The 16,754-nt window shown below is 38.3% G+C and overlaps 1 protein-coding gene across 1 annotated transcript in view; it reads left to right on the forward strand.

The window, feature by feature from the left end:
- Positions 1-16,754, forward strand: part of LOC106892932 (chromosome unknown open reading frame, human C6orf118) — a 71,258-nt gene that overhangs the window by 39,822 nt on the left and 14,682 nt on the right. The window contains 1 exon segment of the mRNA XM_014950501.1: positions 6,906-7,140. Within this exon segment, the coding sequence (XP_014805987.1) occupies positions 6,906-7,140 (235 nt within the window).

The raw sequence follows: 16,754 nt of genomic DNA on the forward strand, positions 1-16,754 counted from the left end.
TTCCATTTTTTTCCCCCTTTTTAAAAACTTTTTTTTTGTGTTTAGGGAAAAAAAAAAAAAAAAAAAAAAGAGTCAAAACAATTTTAAACAATTTTTATGTAAGAGTTTCTTTTATTACTTAAAATTTATTAACTCATCTATTTTTGTAAGTGCAGAAATATCTTCACATACTAACCTGCAGGTTCCTGGGTGGGTGGTGTGTGTCAAAGATATTTCCTTGTTATGGCTTACCATCTGTTTAATTAAGTAGCTGCCTTTATTTACTTGTATTTTGCAGTAGCTTGTTTATTAACAAGTTATTTAGTTTTAATTGACTGAGTTCCAATTACGAGAGGTAGTAATGCTGTCCTTTCAAAGCAAGGCAAATCAGTAAGCATCTGGGCTGCAGAACCAATTGTAGCACTCAATCCTTAGGAAACAAAAGGGTATGGGTAAACTAAATAATGGAATGTGTTGGAGGTCAGAAGAAAGGATGGCTTCTTGAAAGAGAAATCCATTGAGGGATGTCGGTGACACGGACGTGTGCCTGAAAAACTCCTCCACCATGAGCAGTGGGAAGGAATGAGAGATAGGCGATTCATATCTGCTTCCTCTTTTCTTGTACCACTTCCAAAGCGTCTACTTATGGACACTGTCAGTGACAAGGTACTGGACTAGGCGGACCTCTGATTTAACTGAGGATGACCATTTTCATGCTTTTAGAGTTGCTAAAGCTTAGTTTGGATCTGGACCCTTAGTAGCTGTTTTAAATTATATTCTGCCTAAGCAAGGTATCTGTTTTCTTGCAAGTGTAGGCTGAACACCAAGCAAGTATAACCATCCTGCTAAAAGGCTTTGAGCTGGCTTGGATATCTCTGTACAGGGTGTGTAGGCAAAACCTTTAAAACATCTGAGAAATGGACTGAGGAGGACACTATTCACATTTTCATATCTAAAGTTATTATTTAGTTTTACTCTAGAATCATTTTAATATTCTACAGAGGCCGGTGTTTGCATAAGCAGAAATCAGATTTGCTGTTGAACCTGTCTCATCAGGCGACTTGGATCATAGTCACAAATGGAAAGAAAACTGGCCTGGTTTCATCAGAAGTTTCCTTGCTAAGATTTCCAGGTCTTTGCCATTGGGCTCAATGTGAAACAAGGTTGCATCTATTTGAGATTAGGGATTAGGTCTGGGCTAGTCTGAAGTTCCTAGTCTGAAAATCCTAGGAATTTCATGTTTCTCTCCTTGGAAGGTTGGGTGGTTAGTGATATTTCAGTAGCATTATATTTATGTTCTAATTGTATTTTAATACTTGATTGAAAGCTAAAACTCAGAAGGTTTAATTCTGATATTACAATATTAGCTTGAACAATCAAGGAGGTTAATCCATAGAAATGGATACTCTGTGAATGGAATACCATCTTTTTCACATTTTCTCCTATTTGTAATGAAACGATCAAATGCTTCTGTCAAAATACTTCACAAGAATGGAAGCAGGAGAAGAAGCAGATGTTGTTCGAGAAGAAGCAGATGTTTCATTCCTTATTGACTAGCAGGGAAAATATTTTAGCTTTTGTATTAAATCAACCTGAGTCATTGCTGGCTATAGTAAATTCTGTAATGCGTTACTGCTGACTTACCATGAAATGTATAATTTGCTTAGAAAGTTTTGCAACAGTAAATACTGAAAATTCAAAATGTGTTTTATTGCTGAGAATAGGAAATACTTATTTTGCTTTCAGTTGTGGCGAAACCTAGTGTGGAACATCAGGATTTCTCACAAAGCAAGAATGCTGAGTTAGTTACCTCTGCTACCCACACTGAGAAGGTGGCTGCATACCTTTTTTGTGGTGGTGTAGGCGAACAGGTTACAGAGAATAACTTTTCAAAAACACAAGGCTTAGGGTGAAATAATGTTTTTGAGGGACTTGTTTTATGGAGTAGCATTTGTAATGAATTGTATCAATGCTCTGAGCAGACTGCTATTGATCTGAGGTATGAAATGTCTATTTCACACTCAACAAGTTTGAAATTTTACCTCTTGCACTTGAAAACTCACTTCTGTGCTTTCCTTTGTCATCTCTTTTATACTTTGGACTTGACAGCAGCTAGCTTGTGATGTCCAGAGGTGATACAAAACACCTTTCTGAAAGAAAGGAGTACCTCAGTTCATCAGACCTGAACTCTATATTTCAATATGTAATATTGAAATTTTTAAATGCTGTGGTTTTTCTTTTATAAGGGGAGTCTGAGTTTTATTCACTTTTGGCTGCTCATGAAATGTAAGTGCAAAAAACCCTAACCAAAACCCGGCAGTTTTACTTCAGGTTTCTTCTGTTTTCTTACTCTATGGGCTTAACTAAAGAATTTTAAAAGATCTCTAATAAATAATCATATCAGATTCTGGTTTTACTGTGGTAAATTCCACTGTAAATCCTTCTGTATCAGTATTTTTAAATTTTTTTTTCCCCAGGTTGAGTATTTCTCTCATTTTTTCTTCTTCTCCGATGTAGCAATGTACCCCTCTGCTTTCAGATTTTACTTTCTGACTACTTGATTCTACATCTGAAGAATATGGGGATTGGGGAGAAATTTATTTTTTATTATTATTATACTAATATTATTAATGTTTTATTATTTAAAATATTGCTTTAAAATAAATGTATTTTTATATATTATTTAATTAATATATTAATTAATATAAAGATATTTTATTTATTATTAAACAGTATTTTTGTATTTTCCATGCTCTTCCTGTGTGTGTAACCCTCTGTAATGGCAGGGGAATTTTGTCCTGGAATCACACAACCCAGGGAATAATCTCCAAGACTTCCTGACTGTTCTGTAGAAACTTTGAGGGTTTGTTTTGTTTTGTTTTGTGGGGTTTTTTTGTTGTTTGTTTGTTTGTTTTGTTTCTTCTCACTATTGCTTATGACGAGGAATGCTTTCAGCTTCATTTAAGAGATCTTTTTGCTATGTTACACTTTTCAGTTGAGAAATTGAGGGAGTTGATTTGCAAATGTCTGTTATCAGAGATTCATGTGGGTTGTGATTATGGAAGTGTGAGACACGTTATTGATAGTAAAATGGTATTTATAAATTATATTTCAGATGAAACTTCCTGTATGTCTGTTTGCTTGTATTTGGTAACTAATGCCTTACAGTTCTGTAAGGCATTAAAATTGTTTTGCTATTTATCCTAAAAGCATGTAGTATAGACTTCCCCGCCGCCCCCCGCCCCACCATGAGCCTCCCATCCTAGGTTTTTTTTCGAAATCAGATGGGTTCATCAGTCCACTAATAGTTATTAGGCAGAAGTAATTCTGGCATCAGCCAGACGGTGGGGCAGCCTGTATGATAGTTCATATCTGATAAGTTTCATTTTGCTTACAAGTTTTGGGGCTTTTTCTCCTCACCACCCTTTTGGGAAAATTTTACTTTTTCCTGCCCAGAACTACCCTTATGTGGGGGCGGTGGCACAGGGAGCTGCAGGACACGGCAGACTCAGATTCTGCCAGTGGGAAACCTGAGCAGGAGAACATCAAAGCCACCCTGACCAAACAGGAAGGGTATGGCAAGGCAGTAAGGAAACAGCTGTGGCACTGGAGAAAAAAAGAAAAGAAAAGAAATTATTCCTCTTATGAGTAGTCATCACCAGTGTTTTTCAGGAGAGCAAATGCAGTGGAATCTTTTACTCATGAAGAACATAAGCTGCTTTTAGTGGAACAAGTTTCAAGCACTTAGTTAATGTGGTGCCTAAATGATTTCTGGTTAGGAGTTAAACTTTCCTGGTTAACAATTTCACATTTATTCAAAAAATTGTTTAACAAAATCCATATGATTTGACCCGAATCCTCATTAATGTTTTTGAACTCCTTACCTACTATGATATATTCCCTGAAGTATAGCATTTGGACTGTGTGTCCATAAAGTACAATGTATGTAAAATTTTCATTAACACAGGAAATTCCAGTCTGCTTTCATTACAATCATTTTTTCTAAAGTACATTACCCCATAGTCCATATTTTCTGCTTATTTACCAAACTTCAAGGCAATGAATTGCTGTTGATTACATTATTCAGCTATCAGCTTGTTTTATTCCTTCAGGGGGTGTTGGGGAAAGCTCCAGAAAAGCCCATTATAAAGCAGCAGTGCTCCTGCTGCATTTATTCGGTCTGGTTCTTACTGAACTCCAGTAAAATGGTGGTGCTGTGATACTTTGAAGAGCAAGGAAAAAGAGGAATCAGCTTTAAGCCTGGGATAAGAAAGTTACTGCAGAGTTGCATTTTGTATCTCTGTCTCTTTTTGTGCTGAAATCTGCACTCTTGGGTATAGAGTCATTTAGCCTCAGCCTTCCTTCCCCAGAAAAAAACTGCTACTCTTTTCCCCCTGAATTGCTCTCCCTTTTCTATTTCAAACTATTTCCAAGAATCCAGTTTTCTCCCCTTCCATTTAGGATACAGCTATGTACTGCTGCTGTAATCATCATTTGTACAGCACATCATTTTTCATCACTCTGCTCTTCTCTCTGTGCCATGTCAAACATAAGCCATAGCTTTTCTCCGAAGGCTAGCCATCCTTCCTCCCAGCACCGTGAGCTGACTCCCACCTCCGGTAACCGTCTGGAACCAGAAGTGCCAGATGCTTTTGCCCTAATTTTTTTATGTTCTTGAGCAAGTATTTTTGTGCTGTCTCCCGCCAGTGCAGGTGCTTGTGAGCAATTCCAGGTCTCTCCTCCAACACCGAAGTGACCTCATTGCTCTCTTTCAAATGCCTGCTTGCAATTCTCCTTAAAACTTCCCTAATACCTACCAGAAACTTGAGGAGAGCTAGGCTGCCATGGGTTGAGCCACCACTGGGCTGGCATTAGCTGTGATGCTAAGCACTGGTTTCTTCTGGCTTTCAGACCTGTGTCTGTGTCCCCCTTTGCATTCAGACCCTAAGGCTCGGAGGCTGACACTGTTTCCTCAGCTGCCGGCACTATGGGATGTTCTGTGCAACCAACAGGCTGCTACTTGAAGACAAGATAAGAAATTTGTACCACAGCTATTGGGGAGCATCTATCTGCTGACTTATGTTTCTTGCAATTTAATTTTGCTCAATATTTTCAGTATATATTAAGAACCAGGAAAAGCAGTGATACGCCAGTGATATTACAAATTCATTATATGAGTACACAGGGGTTTAAAATAGACGTATCAAGATGCTATAGTGATGGAAGGCTTTTTTTTGCTGTGTGATGCAAGCAGTAGTGTCACTCAGCAGTGTGTTTGGTACTTGCCTGAGAGAGGAGATTCACGCTGCCCTTGTGTGCTGAGTGTCCAGAATCCTCCCTTGAGCCCTGTTGAAACAGACAGTGCAGGCTCTGGGTTCCCTTCCTGGCCTTGCAAGTTCATGTGGTCTTTGCCATTCTCTTAACAAACTTATGCTTGATTTCTTTTAGATGGGATGTATTTATAAAATATACAGAATACAGATCTATAAACTGAAATCTGTAGTGTTAACTATTATTAAAAGTCTCAATTTTGGCTGATATCAAGTACAAAGACAACCTAGACGTAATAATTCCAGTTATTTTGTAAGTTAATTTCCCATATTAATTTTGCTCTTCCTTGTACTAGTTTGTCAATGCAAAAAGAAAATACTTGAGTTATATATTCAAGAACTACAGTTGGGGAAAAAAAAAAGCCCCCTCCTTACCCCAGATTTCAGAAGGGCCTAAAGAGACTCGTATGTATCATTTTTTTTTTAAAAAAAAAAGTCTCTAATGAAAAGGGCTTATCTCAGTCATGTTCTTCACAAAAATGTTAGGCTTTTTCAAAGGACTTTGCCATCTAAATGTTAGTCAAGCTCTTTAATTATTAAACACTGATGGCTAGAAAAAATATATTAATTATGCATCTCCTAGGCCACAGAAAGAAGCTATTTTATCAGGCTACAAAGTGATTTAGTATGCATAAAATTTAACATTTAATAATACCACCAAGAACATTTATTTTAAATGTTTCCATGTTCCAGTCCTGTCTAATTAATATTTAAGTGTTAGTGCACTAGTTACGCTCTTTTGTTTCTTACTCTGTACAACTGAAGTTTTTTGTTTAGCAGGCCTTGGTTGAAGCTTCAACGGAGTAAACAGGGTGATTGGTGTAGACTTGAGGATCCTGAGATACCTCAGAAGTAAGGTTCATGAGGAACGGTTATGAGAAGTGTTTTCTGTTACAGATGAACATGACCTATTGTGTACGACCAAAAAAAATATACAGAAAAGGGTTTGGGAGGTATTATGTGAGTTAAAGAAGGTTGCATCCCTCAGACCTGCATTTTCATGTTTAATTAGAGAAGTAGTGAAGATTGTTTTGACTTGACCAGCATTAAAAGGCCTGCACTGAAGCAAGTTTTCTAATGTGCTCTTGAATTTTAGTTCCTGAAAGAGATGCTGTGCTTGACAGCATATTAAGCTATTTAAGAATAAAGCCAAAGGGGAAGCCCTTAAGCTGAGCGATTGTTACCTGTTCAAGTGCAGTAATATTGATTCTAAGCAAGGTAATGAATAGACAAATTATAGATTGAGCTAGATGACATGTTCTCATAGTCTTGTCCTTACCAAAATAAGATCCGATATTGTATTTTGGGGTGAAAAGATATTTCAAGTGCAAAACAACGACATCTGAATAGAACACAAATCCTTCCAGGGGATGGCTGCTGCTTCATCAGTTAATTTGCCCTCCTCCTCTCTCAGGGGCATTCTTTCATTGATAGACACTGATATCAAGTGGTGATACCATCAAGGACCCTAAGTATCCCAAAGCATTGTTAAGGTACTGGAAACTCCTATTTTATTCCTTTCTGAAATTATTGCACGACCTTTCTCTTCACTGCCCTTCTTTGTTTCTTTACTGTTGATCTTTTCCTCCCCTGCAGACACCTTGGAAGCATGGGAAGAGTCTTAGATGCCTCACCAATTCATTTGTTCGCTGGAAAGCATCTTCTGCCAAGGCACAAGACCAGTACAGGAACTAGCATTGCTGGATTGTGGTCCCACTGGCACAGAAAGAGCAGGACACAGGTACCTACTCCTTACCCCCTTGGAGACACCAGGCAGCTTGGGGCATCTTCCAAAGCACTTTACAAGGTTCCCTTGGCTCCACAATCAGCAGTGAGTGTGATTCCTCATCTTGTGGTACATGAGCAGCATGGCTGAGTCTAGTCTGAGGAAGAGATCACGGATCACTTAATTTTATCTTTTTTTCAATTAAGTATTCAAATATTCTCACAGTCAGAGGAGGAAACCCACTAAAATACTGAATAAGGGGATATATTATCCCATCGTGGGGGTTTTTTGTGTGGTTTTTTTTGTTGTTTTTTTTTTTTAACAAGCTGGTATGGTTACAGAATCTTTGGCATTACCAAGAGGTGGTGTGGAGTTAGGGCTAAAAGGGTCTAAGAGCTGGGAAGGAGCTGAGAGGGGGTCCTTGGGAAAAGACACAAGTGTTGTTGCTAAGGAGCGGTCTGAACAGGCTGTCTGCTTTTGTAGATTCAACTGCAGCTCCGAGTTGCCAGCCTCTGAGTCAGTTTTGGACATGCTTGGGATTAGTGAGTTTGCAGTTTGCGTTAGGAGCGGCCGTGCCCTTGAGACAACAGAGAGCAATTCTGAGTTTGATTTTTTTTTTTTTTTTTTTTTTTCAGTCAGAAACTGAAACAAGCTCATCCTTGGATTTGGATCCTAAAGGGTTTAGAGAGCAATTTTTTGTTTTTTTTTTTTTTTTTTTTTTTTTCTGATCTCCAAGACATCTGTGACAGGAAATACTGTGCCTCTGTATGCACTGGTGGGGAAGGAAAGAATTATAAGGAAGACAGCTCTTCTACTTGAAGTCTCTGCTCTTTCAGTTCATCTCTAAATCCAGTATTATTCTAATGTTTTTTAGTTTTTAGAAAAGAAAAGTTGAGCCGCTGATAAGGTTTTATCTACAGGTAAACATTTCCTTTCACTGTAAGAAAACTAGACTTTAGGGACCTGTAAAGAAATTACTTCCTTTTCCTCTCCACAGATTTGATGGGTTTTTAGTAAGAAAGTGGTGGTGATGAGGGAGTTGAGCAGAGACTGCATCTACCTATCTGCAAATACAAAATGCATTTAGATTTAATAAAGGCAGTGAGCAAAGGGATGGGACTTGAGCAAGTGGAAAGCCTTGATGGCTTTGACAAGCCTTTTCTTTATTCTCTTGAGCTAATTGTGTCACTTGACAGGCTGGCATCAGGGTACAGTCAAATTCTGACAGGCTAATTTGAGCTTGTGGTTCCAATGAAACATACATACGGCACTCATTATATTTAGTGACAATCAGTGTCATTTTCTGCTTAAATGCAGACAGCTCAATACATTTATTCAGCTGCCTATCTGTAAATGAAGCAAGCAAACAATGATGGAGGTGAAGCGAAAAGGTTAGGTCAGGGGGTCTAATTGTACTTTTGATAATGCATGGGGTCCAGAAAGAGGGTGGGAGGTTGACTATTATGCTGGTCTGAACGATACTGGGAGAGGGGGACACAGGAATGTAATTGCTATAACCTGCCATTTAATGTGGTAAAGTGAGAGGAATTTTTCTTTCTACAATAATTGAGCTAGGGATTGAAAGGACTGGTGACAAAACTGTCCCTGCTTAGCAGAAGCTGCCTCCTGGACACTGAGTAAGCACAAAACCATTCATTATGCATAATCTTAAGTACCTGTTGGGAAGGATATTGGTGAAAGCAGCCATCCAGGCTGTGCACTGCTAGAAGATGGCAGCCTCAGCCATGAACTGCTCTTCAAAAGTGAGAAAGTTGGACTGCATGCAGGCTGTCACCCTGGAACAAATAATCATTAGTATTAAAATTCTGCAGTTAAAAAGATAATTCTGCAGTTATTAAGGTAGATAAATAAAGGAAAAAACCTCCTTTTTTATTTTCTTTTGTGCTACTAATTGTCATTTTTTAATGTCACCTTTGTAACATGCTTCAGCAAATTTCATTTGGACCCAAAATTACCAGATAAATATCTCATAAGGTCATAGAGAAGAAGGAATATGATTTTTCAGTGTTGGCTCATGTTGTTTGTTAAATGCATGCTGCAACTTAGAGTTAGAACCTGATCCTCTGTCTTGTTACATCATCTGTGTTAATGTTATAATCTTAGCGCTGTTGTGCTATAAATCTACTGAAATGAAGACTCCATGACATCCTTCTCTCTTCATTCCAACTTTTAAATTCTCTGTCAGTGGAAATGGTATTTTTCTCTTGGAGCAGACGCAGCTATTTGGTGTGACTGTAAAATACCTGGAGTATGTACTGTCTAAATCCTTATTTGCACCAAAGAAAAAAAACTGATATGTTTGTAATACTGCAACATGAGTTGGTTTTTCTATTTTATTTTATTTTATTTTATGATCATGATTGAGGTCTGTGTGCAAAGCAGAGGCAACTTGTGCAGGGGTTATCCTGATCATTGCTAGATTTCTTCTGATTAATACTGTGATATAACCCTAAAAGCAAGAGTTGGAGATGTTTGTCTCATTGTTCCGTTCATGTGGCATAGCTGTGAGTTGTACATTCAGGAGGGGTCTATCTTTTTTCTGATCAGCAGAGGCCCAACACATGGCTAACAAAGATGCAAGAAGTCTGCCTTGAGCTATATTGTGGTGAATTCGTGTAGCATGGCAGCCTCTGGCTTTAACTTCCAGTCTACTCAGTCTTGGTTTGGCAATTCATGACATTCACTTTGCAGGGGAGGGGGAAGAGAAACTTGCATTGAAAGCTTGCAGCTGGATTTCACTGAAAGTATTTGGATCTAGAGTCTTGCTTTGAACTGCTTTTTCTACCAATGGAAGAACCTGTATTTTAACTTTTTGTTTGTTTGTTTTACAAAAGCCATTCCCTTAAAGAGTGACCATTTTACAAAAGCTGAGGAAAATGTAACTGGTATCTTAGCTGGGAATTTGGTAATTTTCTGTAGGCTTTATTCAGTTTTAAAGTATTAACACATTTCCTCAGATGTATCCCTATCTTGCATCAACTCAATCTTGTATTTCTCTACAAGGTTATGTTGATTATGTGCTAATGTGATGATGCTGTCATTCAAAATGAAGATCAACATTTTAATGCTAATGTGCTGATTTCAGCTTTGGAAAGAAACCTGTGCTTAGCTCCATCAAGACAACTTTGTGTGACATATGTCACAGTTTGGAATTGATCCAACTAGGTGTTATGTTGTAAACACCTTGTTTCCCATCCAGTGTTCAGAGGCTGAGATGTAATTTATTCCAATCAGGATGTACTTTGACAAGGCAGCTGAATGGGATGCAGCTGCTGTTGTTAAATATTTCCATCTCCCTCTGCTTTTCAGGTTTTCCCAGATGTCATCATCTTCAGAGCTCTCCATGCTAGCGTTGCAGGCAGCTCTGCCAAGGGTTAGGAGGAAGTGGGAGTGGGATGAGCTGGAAGGAAGAGTAGCCCATTATGCTCATTACAGAAAGAGATGGACAAAAGGTTTTGATTGGAAAAGCCTTCTCCACTGATGAATAACTAATTCACTCGGATACTAAATATGACAGTTATTGTGTATTTGATGAATGCTTTGAAAATTCTATATGTGGCAAGACATTTCATGACAACATGACTCAGAAACAGTGAAGCAATAAGCCTTTTAAAACCAGACATTCTACCTGAGCTGAAATTATGTTGTTTTTTCTTTGGAATACAAAAACTTTGAAAGCCAACGTATTTCCCTCCACTCCACAGACCTAACAGGTAATAAGCATAATAAGCGTAATAAGTAGACTTCACATATCAATAAAGATGCCTGTGTAGTAGACTTCACATATCAATAAAGATGCCTGTCTCCTAAACCAGTCCTCCCAAGTGAACCAGATTTTTGCTGGATAACTTTTTAGGGAATTTTTTTTGTACCGTTTATCATTGTCCTTTTGTGGTGGAGCCAGCAGCAGAGTTATTCCATGAGGTCTTTTGAAAGTATATCAGTGGGAAATAATGTACGAAGCTGTTTGCAATTTTTGAAATGGAGTTGTTGCCGCTCAAAGGAGCAGTAAAGGTTATCTGTATTTTGTTTAGTCACAAGCATCACACTTACAACTCCATCCTTAGCCAAACTTGTGTGCTTAGGGTCTTCTGTGCTACAGATTGTGCTACAGATTATCTGACTATCTAGTTGGCTTCAGCAGAGCTCTGACTTTCCCACTCATTTAAACTAACATCAGAAATAATTTCTCAACCATTTTTTTTTCCTTACAATGGCTAGTTTTGTTTATAGTCTCTCTAATTTTTTTGAGCAGTCAATATTTTTACTTCAACAGTGAAGTAAATTGGGAGAAAGGGAGACAGAGTTACACCTTTGTTAAAGTGAAGCAAGTGAAATTAGAGCTGGGTCTTGGATTTTATTGACTCTTGCAGCTTCTGTTGCTCTCATTGCTGGGGCTAGGAAATAAATTTCAGTCTCAAACTACACTCCACGTATCCAGCATCTTTACAGTGAGAATAATTCTTTTGCTGTTCTTTCCATGCTCTTTAATTGAAGGGAAAAGTAAAGATCACCTACAAGGGAAGAATGCTTTTTGTCTTAGAGATCCAGTTGCAGGGAGGAAGCACACAGTCTAAAGGGAAAGACGATATTTAAGGCCTTTTAAGTCATTTGTAGGGTTCCATGATATCCCTGAGCAGACCTGGGGGTAGATTAGATTAAATTTACAACAGTTTCTCTATGTATGCTCCATCTACACAGAAGGTCTTCCCAATCCCAACACATACTGTGTACTGATTTGGGACTTGCTCTGAAAAAATCTTCCATTGACAGCTTTTAGGCATTTACAGTTTCTACAGTATAAGGCAGTAGTAGAGAGAGTAACTTCTAGTTTTATGTTAATAAAAATATCAGATTTTAAGAGTTTGACTAAGAACTTTCTGAGTAGACATAGCATAATGCCCTGTAATGGAAAATTCTTCAGGCTGCCTTCCATATTCTACCCAAAGAGGCCTGCTACTAAAGTTTAAAAGAGTATGCAACTGTACTTGTTTGGGTAAGGACCAACTGGATTGCTAAACTGCCAATTAATGTGGCATGTAATGGTAGCTTCTGTGATTCATACTCTGTTTTGCTACGGAGCTGATTTGGGCTATCTGTTTGTTTCACAAAAGTGGAAAATAGTGAATTGACAGTCACTTCCTAGATTTGCACGGCTTTCAGGCTCTATTCAGACAAAGCAGAAGACCTGTAATCCACTACCAGTTGCTTGAGCCTTCTATTCCCCTTCTAAAATGTGTCAGCAACATGGGCTGATGGAAACCACATCATCTTTCAAGTCATAGATTCATAGAATCATTTAGGTTGGAAGGCACCTTCAAGATCATCTCGTCCAACCATCAACCCAACTCTGACCAAAAAGACCATCACTAAACCATGTCCCCCAGCACCATGTTAACCCTTCTTTTGAACATCTCCAGGGATGGTTCCTCAACCACTTCCCTGGTCAGCCCATTCCAATGCTTGATAACCCTTTCAGTATAAAAATTTTTCCTAATATCCAACCTGAATCTCCCCTGGCGCAACTTGAGGCTGTTTATTCTAGTCTTGTCCCCTGTGACTTGGGACAAAAGACCAACCTCCACCTCTGCAAATATTTATTAATTTCTTGAGAACCGGTGTACCTGCTTTTGGTTTGTGTGGTGCTTTGTCGGTTTTTCGTTTGTTCTTTTTTTTTTTCTCTCCTTTGTTTCTACCTCCTGCCCTTATGTTTCTTTTTTTATATAAGGAAATCAGGAAAACATGAGAAAATAAGTTCATTCATACTCTTGTCATCATGCACTGATTCTATTCCCAATTCTGGGTGAAATAAGCAAGTGACAAGTCATGGCAAAGTTTACAGGTACAGAAAGTGCTGTCAAAATCTAGCTGCTGATATCACAAAGTGGACTTTTCCTGAATGCTCTCTCCTTACAATTAAAATCCACCATATTGCCTCTGCAAATGCAAGGTGTTGATTGTATAAACCTATAATCAAAAGCAGTAGCAGACTTGTCAATGTTCAGATTCAAGAAGGACCTGTGTATAATATGCCTTTATTTTCTGAATACTGTCTCTACATAGAATATGTCAAGGGTCATAGTTGCTTATAGATGTGATTCCCTCAGATTTTTCATCAGGGTAACTAGCTTCTGTTTTATCACCGTCTATCTTGATTTCTCCCTTCATAATGCCTTGTCCTGAAAAACGAACTGTCTACCTGAGGTAAAAGTGCAGTGTGGAGTAAGCTGAGGTGAAACCTTCATCGTATGTTTTATTTCAAGACAACTCTATTTTGAATCTGGGGAGCAATAATAATATATCTCAAGAAAATGTCTTTCTTTTAAAATTACAGTAATTTAAACTATTTTAGGGGAAACTTTCAGGATGTTTGAGAGTCACTTGAGAAATAGATAATGAGCATTCCTGTCCAGGAGAGCTATTCTGAATTATTTCAAGCATGGAATTAAAAATAAATAAATATTTCTCCACCTGAAGCTCAATATGCATTTTAAAAAAATATTATATATTTTTCATATGATTCAGCTCACTGGCATAATTCTATGAAAAACATTCTATGAAAAACCTTAGAAAAAGGCCACTAAATGTGTACAATTCAGACAGGAGAAATGACACTTGTGCTGTAAATCCACTATAAAAATTGTATTCTGAAGGACTAGTTTCTGAGTTTATAGCCCATTGCTCTGCTCAAGTGCACATGGCATGTAGTGACTTTTTTCTAGTACTTTCTGCTGGGTTAATTTGGCCAGAGAGTCTTACTGTACTGTTCCTGACCTCTCATGTAGGGAGGGGCGAAGGTGGAAGTGCTCCTTTGCTGTGCTTTTTCCCTTGCTATATTAATTATCTCCATGCCTTTTTAGGCATCAAGAGTAGCTTTTACTGACATTCAACATAGATTTTACCTCTGAGTAAGATGTATAAACTTCTGGTGCTGTCATTCATGTTCTGAAAAGGTGGAATCGATAGTGGTGAATACTGAATACCTTTCAGTGCAAAAAGTGAATACCCAGAGCAAAAGACACTTTCATTTCCTGCATGACAACTTCAGAGATTGTACAGTTCAGACCTGTTTTCAAAAAAAACCCAATTAAGTGTGAGAACCACTGAAAAGTGACTGCTTTTAGGTTGCTAAGCAGAAAGGGGTCAGCCTTCCTTTAATAGCTTGGCAATCAGAACCTTGATTTTCAAATATTAGCTGAATGACCAATGTTATTTGTCTATCTCCTTCTTTTTTATAGTGGCTAAGCTGTTTCACTAGCTTTGTGCTTAACTTTTGCCACCATATCATAACCTGAAATTGAGATATAAAGATAGTGGTTTTTTCATGAACATTTTTTGATCACTAGTTAGTGTCTCCTAGAAACTTTAACGTTTCTCAATGCCTCTTGAAATTATCTTCAGTTTTTGAAAGTAGTCTGGTTTTAATAGATCAACTTGTGAAACCTGTTCAGCACAACGGGTACAGCTGGCAAATAAACAGCTCCATGCAAATGCATTGATCTGTTCCTTCCCTGCTGCCTTCCACACTGCGGTGGCCAGCATGCCATCATTCATCAAAGGAGACATGGCAATGATACAATCACTGTTGAAGTGGGTGGAAGCAATATAGAGACCTACAGCTATTTAGTAGTTAAGATAGCTTTCCTTGTTGATATCAGAAATATCATACCCAGGTAGATAAAAATTTGTGTACTCTCATGTGTGCAGCTGTTTCACTTTTGCCCCCAAGCAAGTGCAAGATGAAAAAGTGTTTCCTTCTCTCTTCTAGACACTCCTGTCTCAGGCATTTATGCCCAGATAAAATAGACATAAACATTGTTTGCAGAGGTAAATATAGGGGGAAAGGTTGGTATATCTTGGAGTATTTCCACTACCTGAATTGGAATTACAATGTTAAAATCTTGCTGATATTTTGTCTACTTTATTTCTAATACATTTCCGTTTTCTTGTCTGTTTCTTCTGTTTCTTCTCACCTACAGTCTCATTAATAAATCCTAAGCAATGCAATCACTAATTGTTATTGTTCTACATGAGAATTATTCTTTTCTTTAAGTATAACTAGGAGGATGGTGTTTTTCATTACTCATTACTCCTTTCGCATGTTAGCTTGGACCATCAATGCTTTCTCCTTAAATTGTTGCTTTTTTCTCTTTGTAATTCCGGTTGCAGTGTGGCAATAGCTTTTTGTGTATACTTTTGGTGTCAGGGTTATCATAAGCAAAGCTTCTACTGATAGCTTGCCATAGCAGAGTGAAAAAAGATTTTGGGTAAAAATGTGGACATGGCAAGTTCCAGCTTGTCCAAACAAATCTAAACGATAGGACTACAAATGGATTGGCATGTCATGTTGTGGAGCTGTTGTCAGAAAAATTGTGATCCAAGAGTTTACACATTGAGGACTGCAAATGCATCCAGACTTTCCTTCAGAGCACAGTTTGCTGCATGGAAAGAAAGGGAACTGAAATGGGAATAAATCTGTTCTTAGGATATAAAACTTCAGGACTGAGTAGAGAGGAAGAGTGCTGCTTGGTATTCTGAGGCAAATCCAAGTATCAGATATGATATTTATTTACAGATATGCCAGTTTTTATACTGCATTTGCCAGGACTGTCATCTGACATAGCGCTTGTTTCCAAGCTAGAGTCTAAATATATACTGAAATAGTTTACAACTATTAAAACTTCTGATGATGTTGCTGCGCTATTGGGATTGTTGAATGATGATGTGTTGACACTTGTGGTTTTATTGCACTGGATGTATCTCTATCAAATTTAACCTAACAGTGCTGGACAGAGCAGGACAGGTCAATGCCTTTGGTAATTGGCACATAAACCACCGTTTCACTACTGGTTCACAGATCTCTGTCAGTGTGGCTTCCCTCTTCCTCCTTCCATGTTGTCAATTACTTACTGAGACACAAAGCCTCAGGAAAAGGACAGGCTGAGAGAGTTGGGATTGTTCAGCCTGGAGAAGAGAAGGCTCCAGGGAGACCTTATAACAGCCTTCTAGTACCTAAAAGGGGCCTATAGGAGAGATGGGTAGGGGCTCTTTATAGGGGAGTGTAATGATAGGATGAGGGGTAATGATTTTAAACTGAAAGAGGGTAGATATAGATTAGATATTAGGAAGAAAATCTTTGATGTGAGGGTGGTGAGACACTGGAACACGTTGCCCAGAGAAGATATGGATGCTCCAGCCCTGGAAGTGTTCAAAACCAGGCTGGATGGGGCTTTGAGCAACATGTCTAGTGGGAGGTGTCCCTGCCCATGGCAGGGGGATTGGAACAAGATGATCTTTAAGGTTCCTTACAACCTAAAGCAGTCTATGATTCTATGAAGCTGTAAAACAACCTACAAAAATTCCTGAGGTGCATTCTGCCCTGATACACCATGTCAATCAGCTATGTGGAAAGTGGTTCTAAAAGGCAAAGTATCTTGTTGCATCACAAATTGTAGATTTACATGAACAGAGATTTTAATGTGATCGTTTGGAGTGGCTCCACTGAAGCGATTTTACTGCCTTGTGTTAATCTATGTGAGAACCATTTACAGTACTAATAATGTTCCATGTTGGCCCAGCATCATGTTTAGTGTTGCAGTGGACTCACATGATAAATATGTGGTTGGGCTGTATGAAAAGTGTCAGTCCTTCTACTTCCAAAATAGACAGTAGTGGCCATTGCTTCCTAAGAGTCCATT

Source organism: Calidris pugnax, unplaced genomic scaffold (assembly GCF_001431845.1).
Source record: "Calidris pugnax isolate Ruff unplaced genomic scaffold, ASM143184v1 scaffold24, whole genome shotgun sequence".
In the NCBI taxonomy this organism is placed as follows: domain Eukaryota; kingdom Metazoa; phylum Chordata; class Aves; order Charadriiformes; family Scolopacidae; genus Calidris; species Calidris pugnax.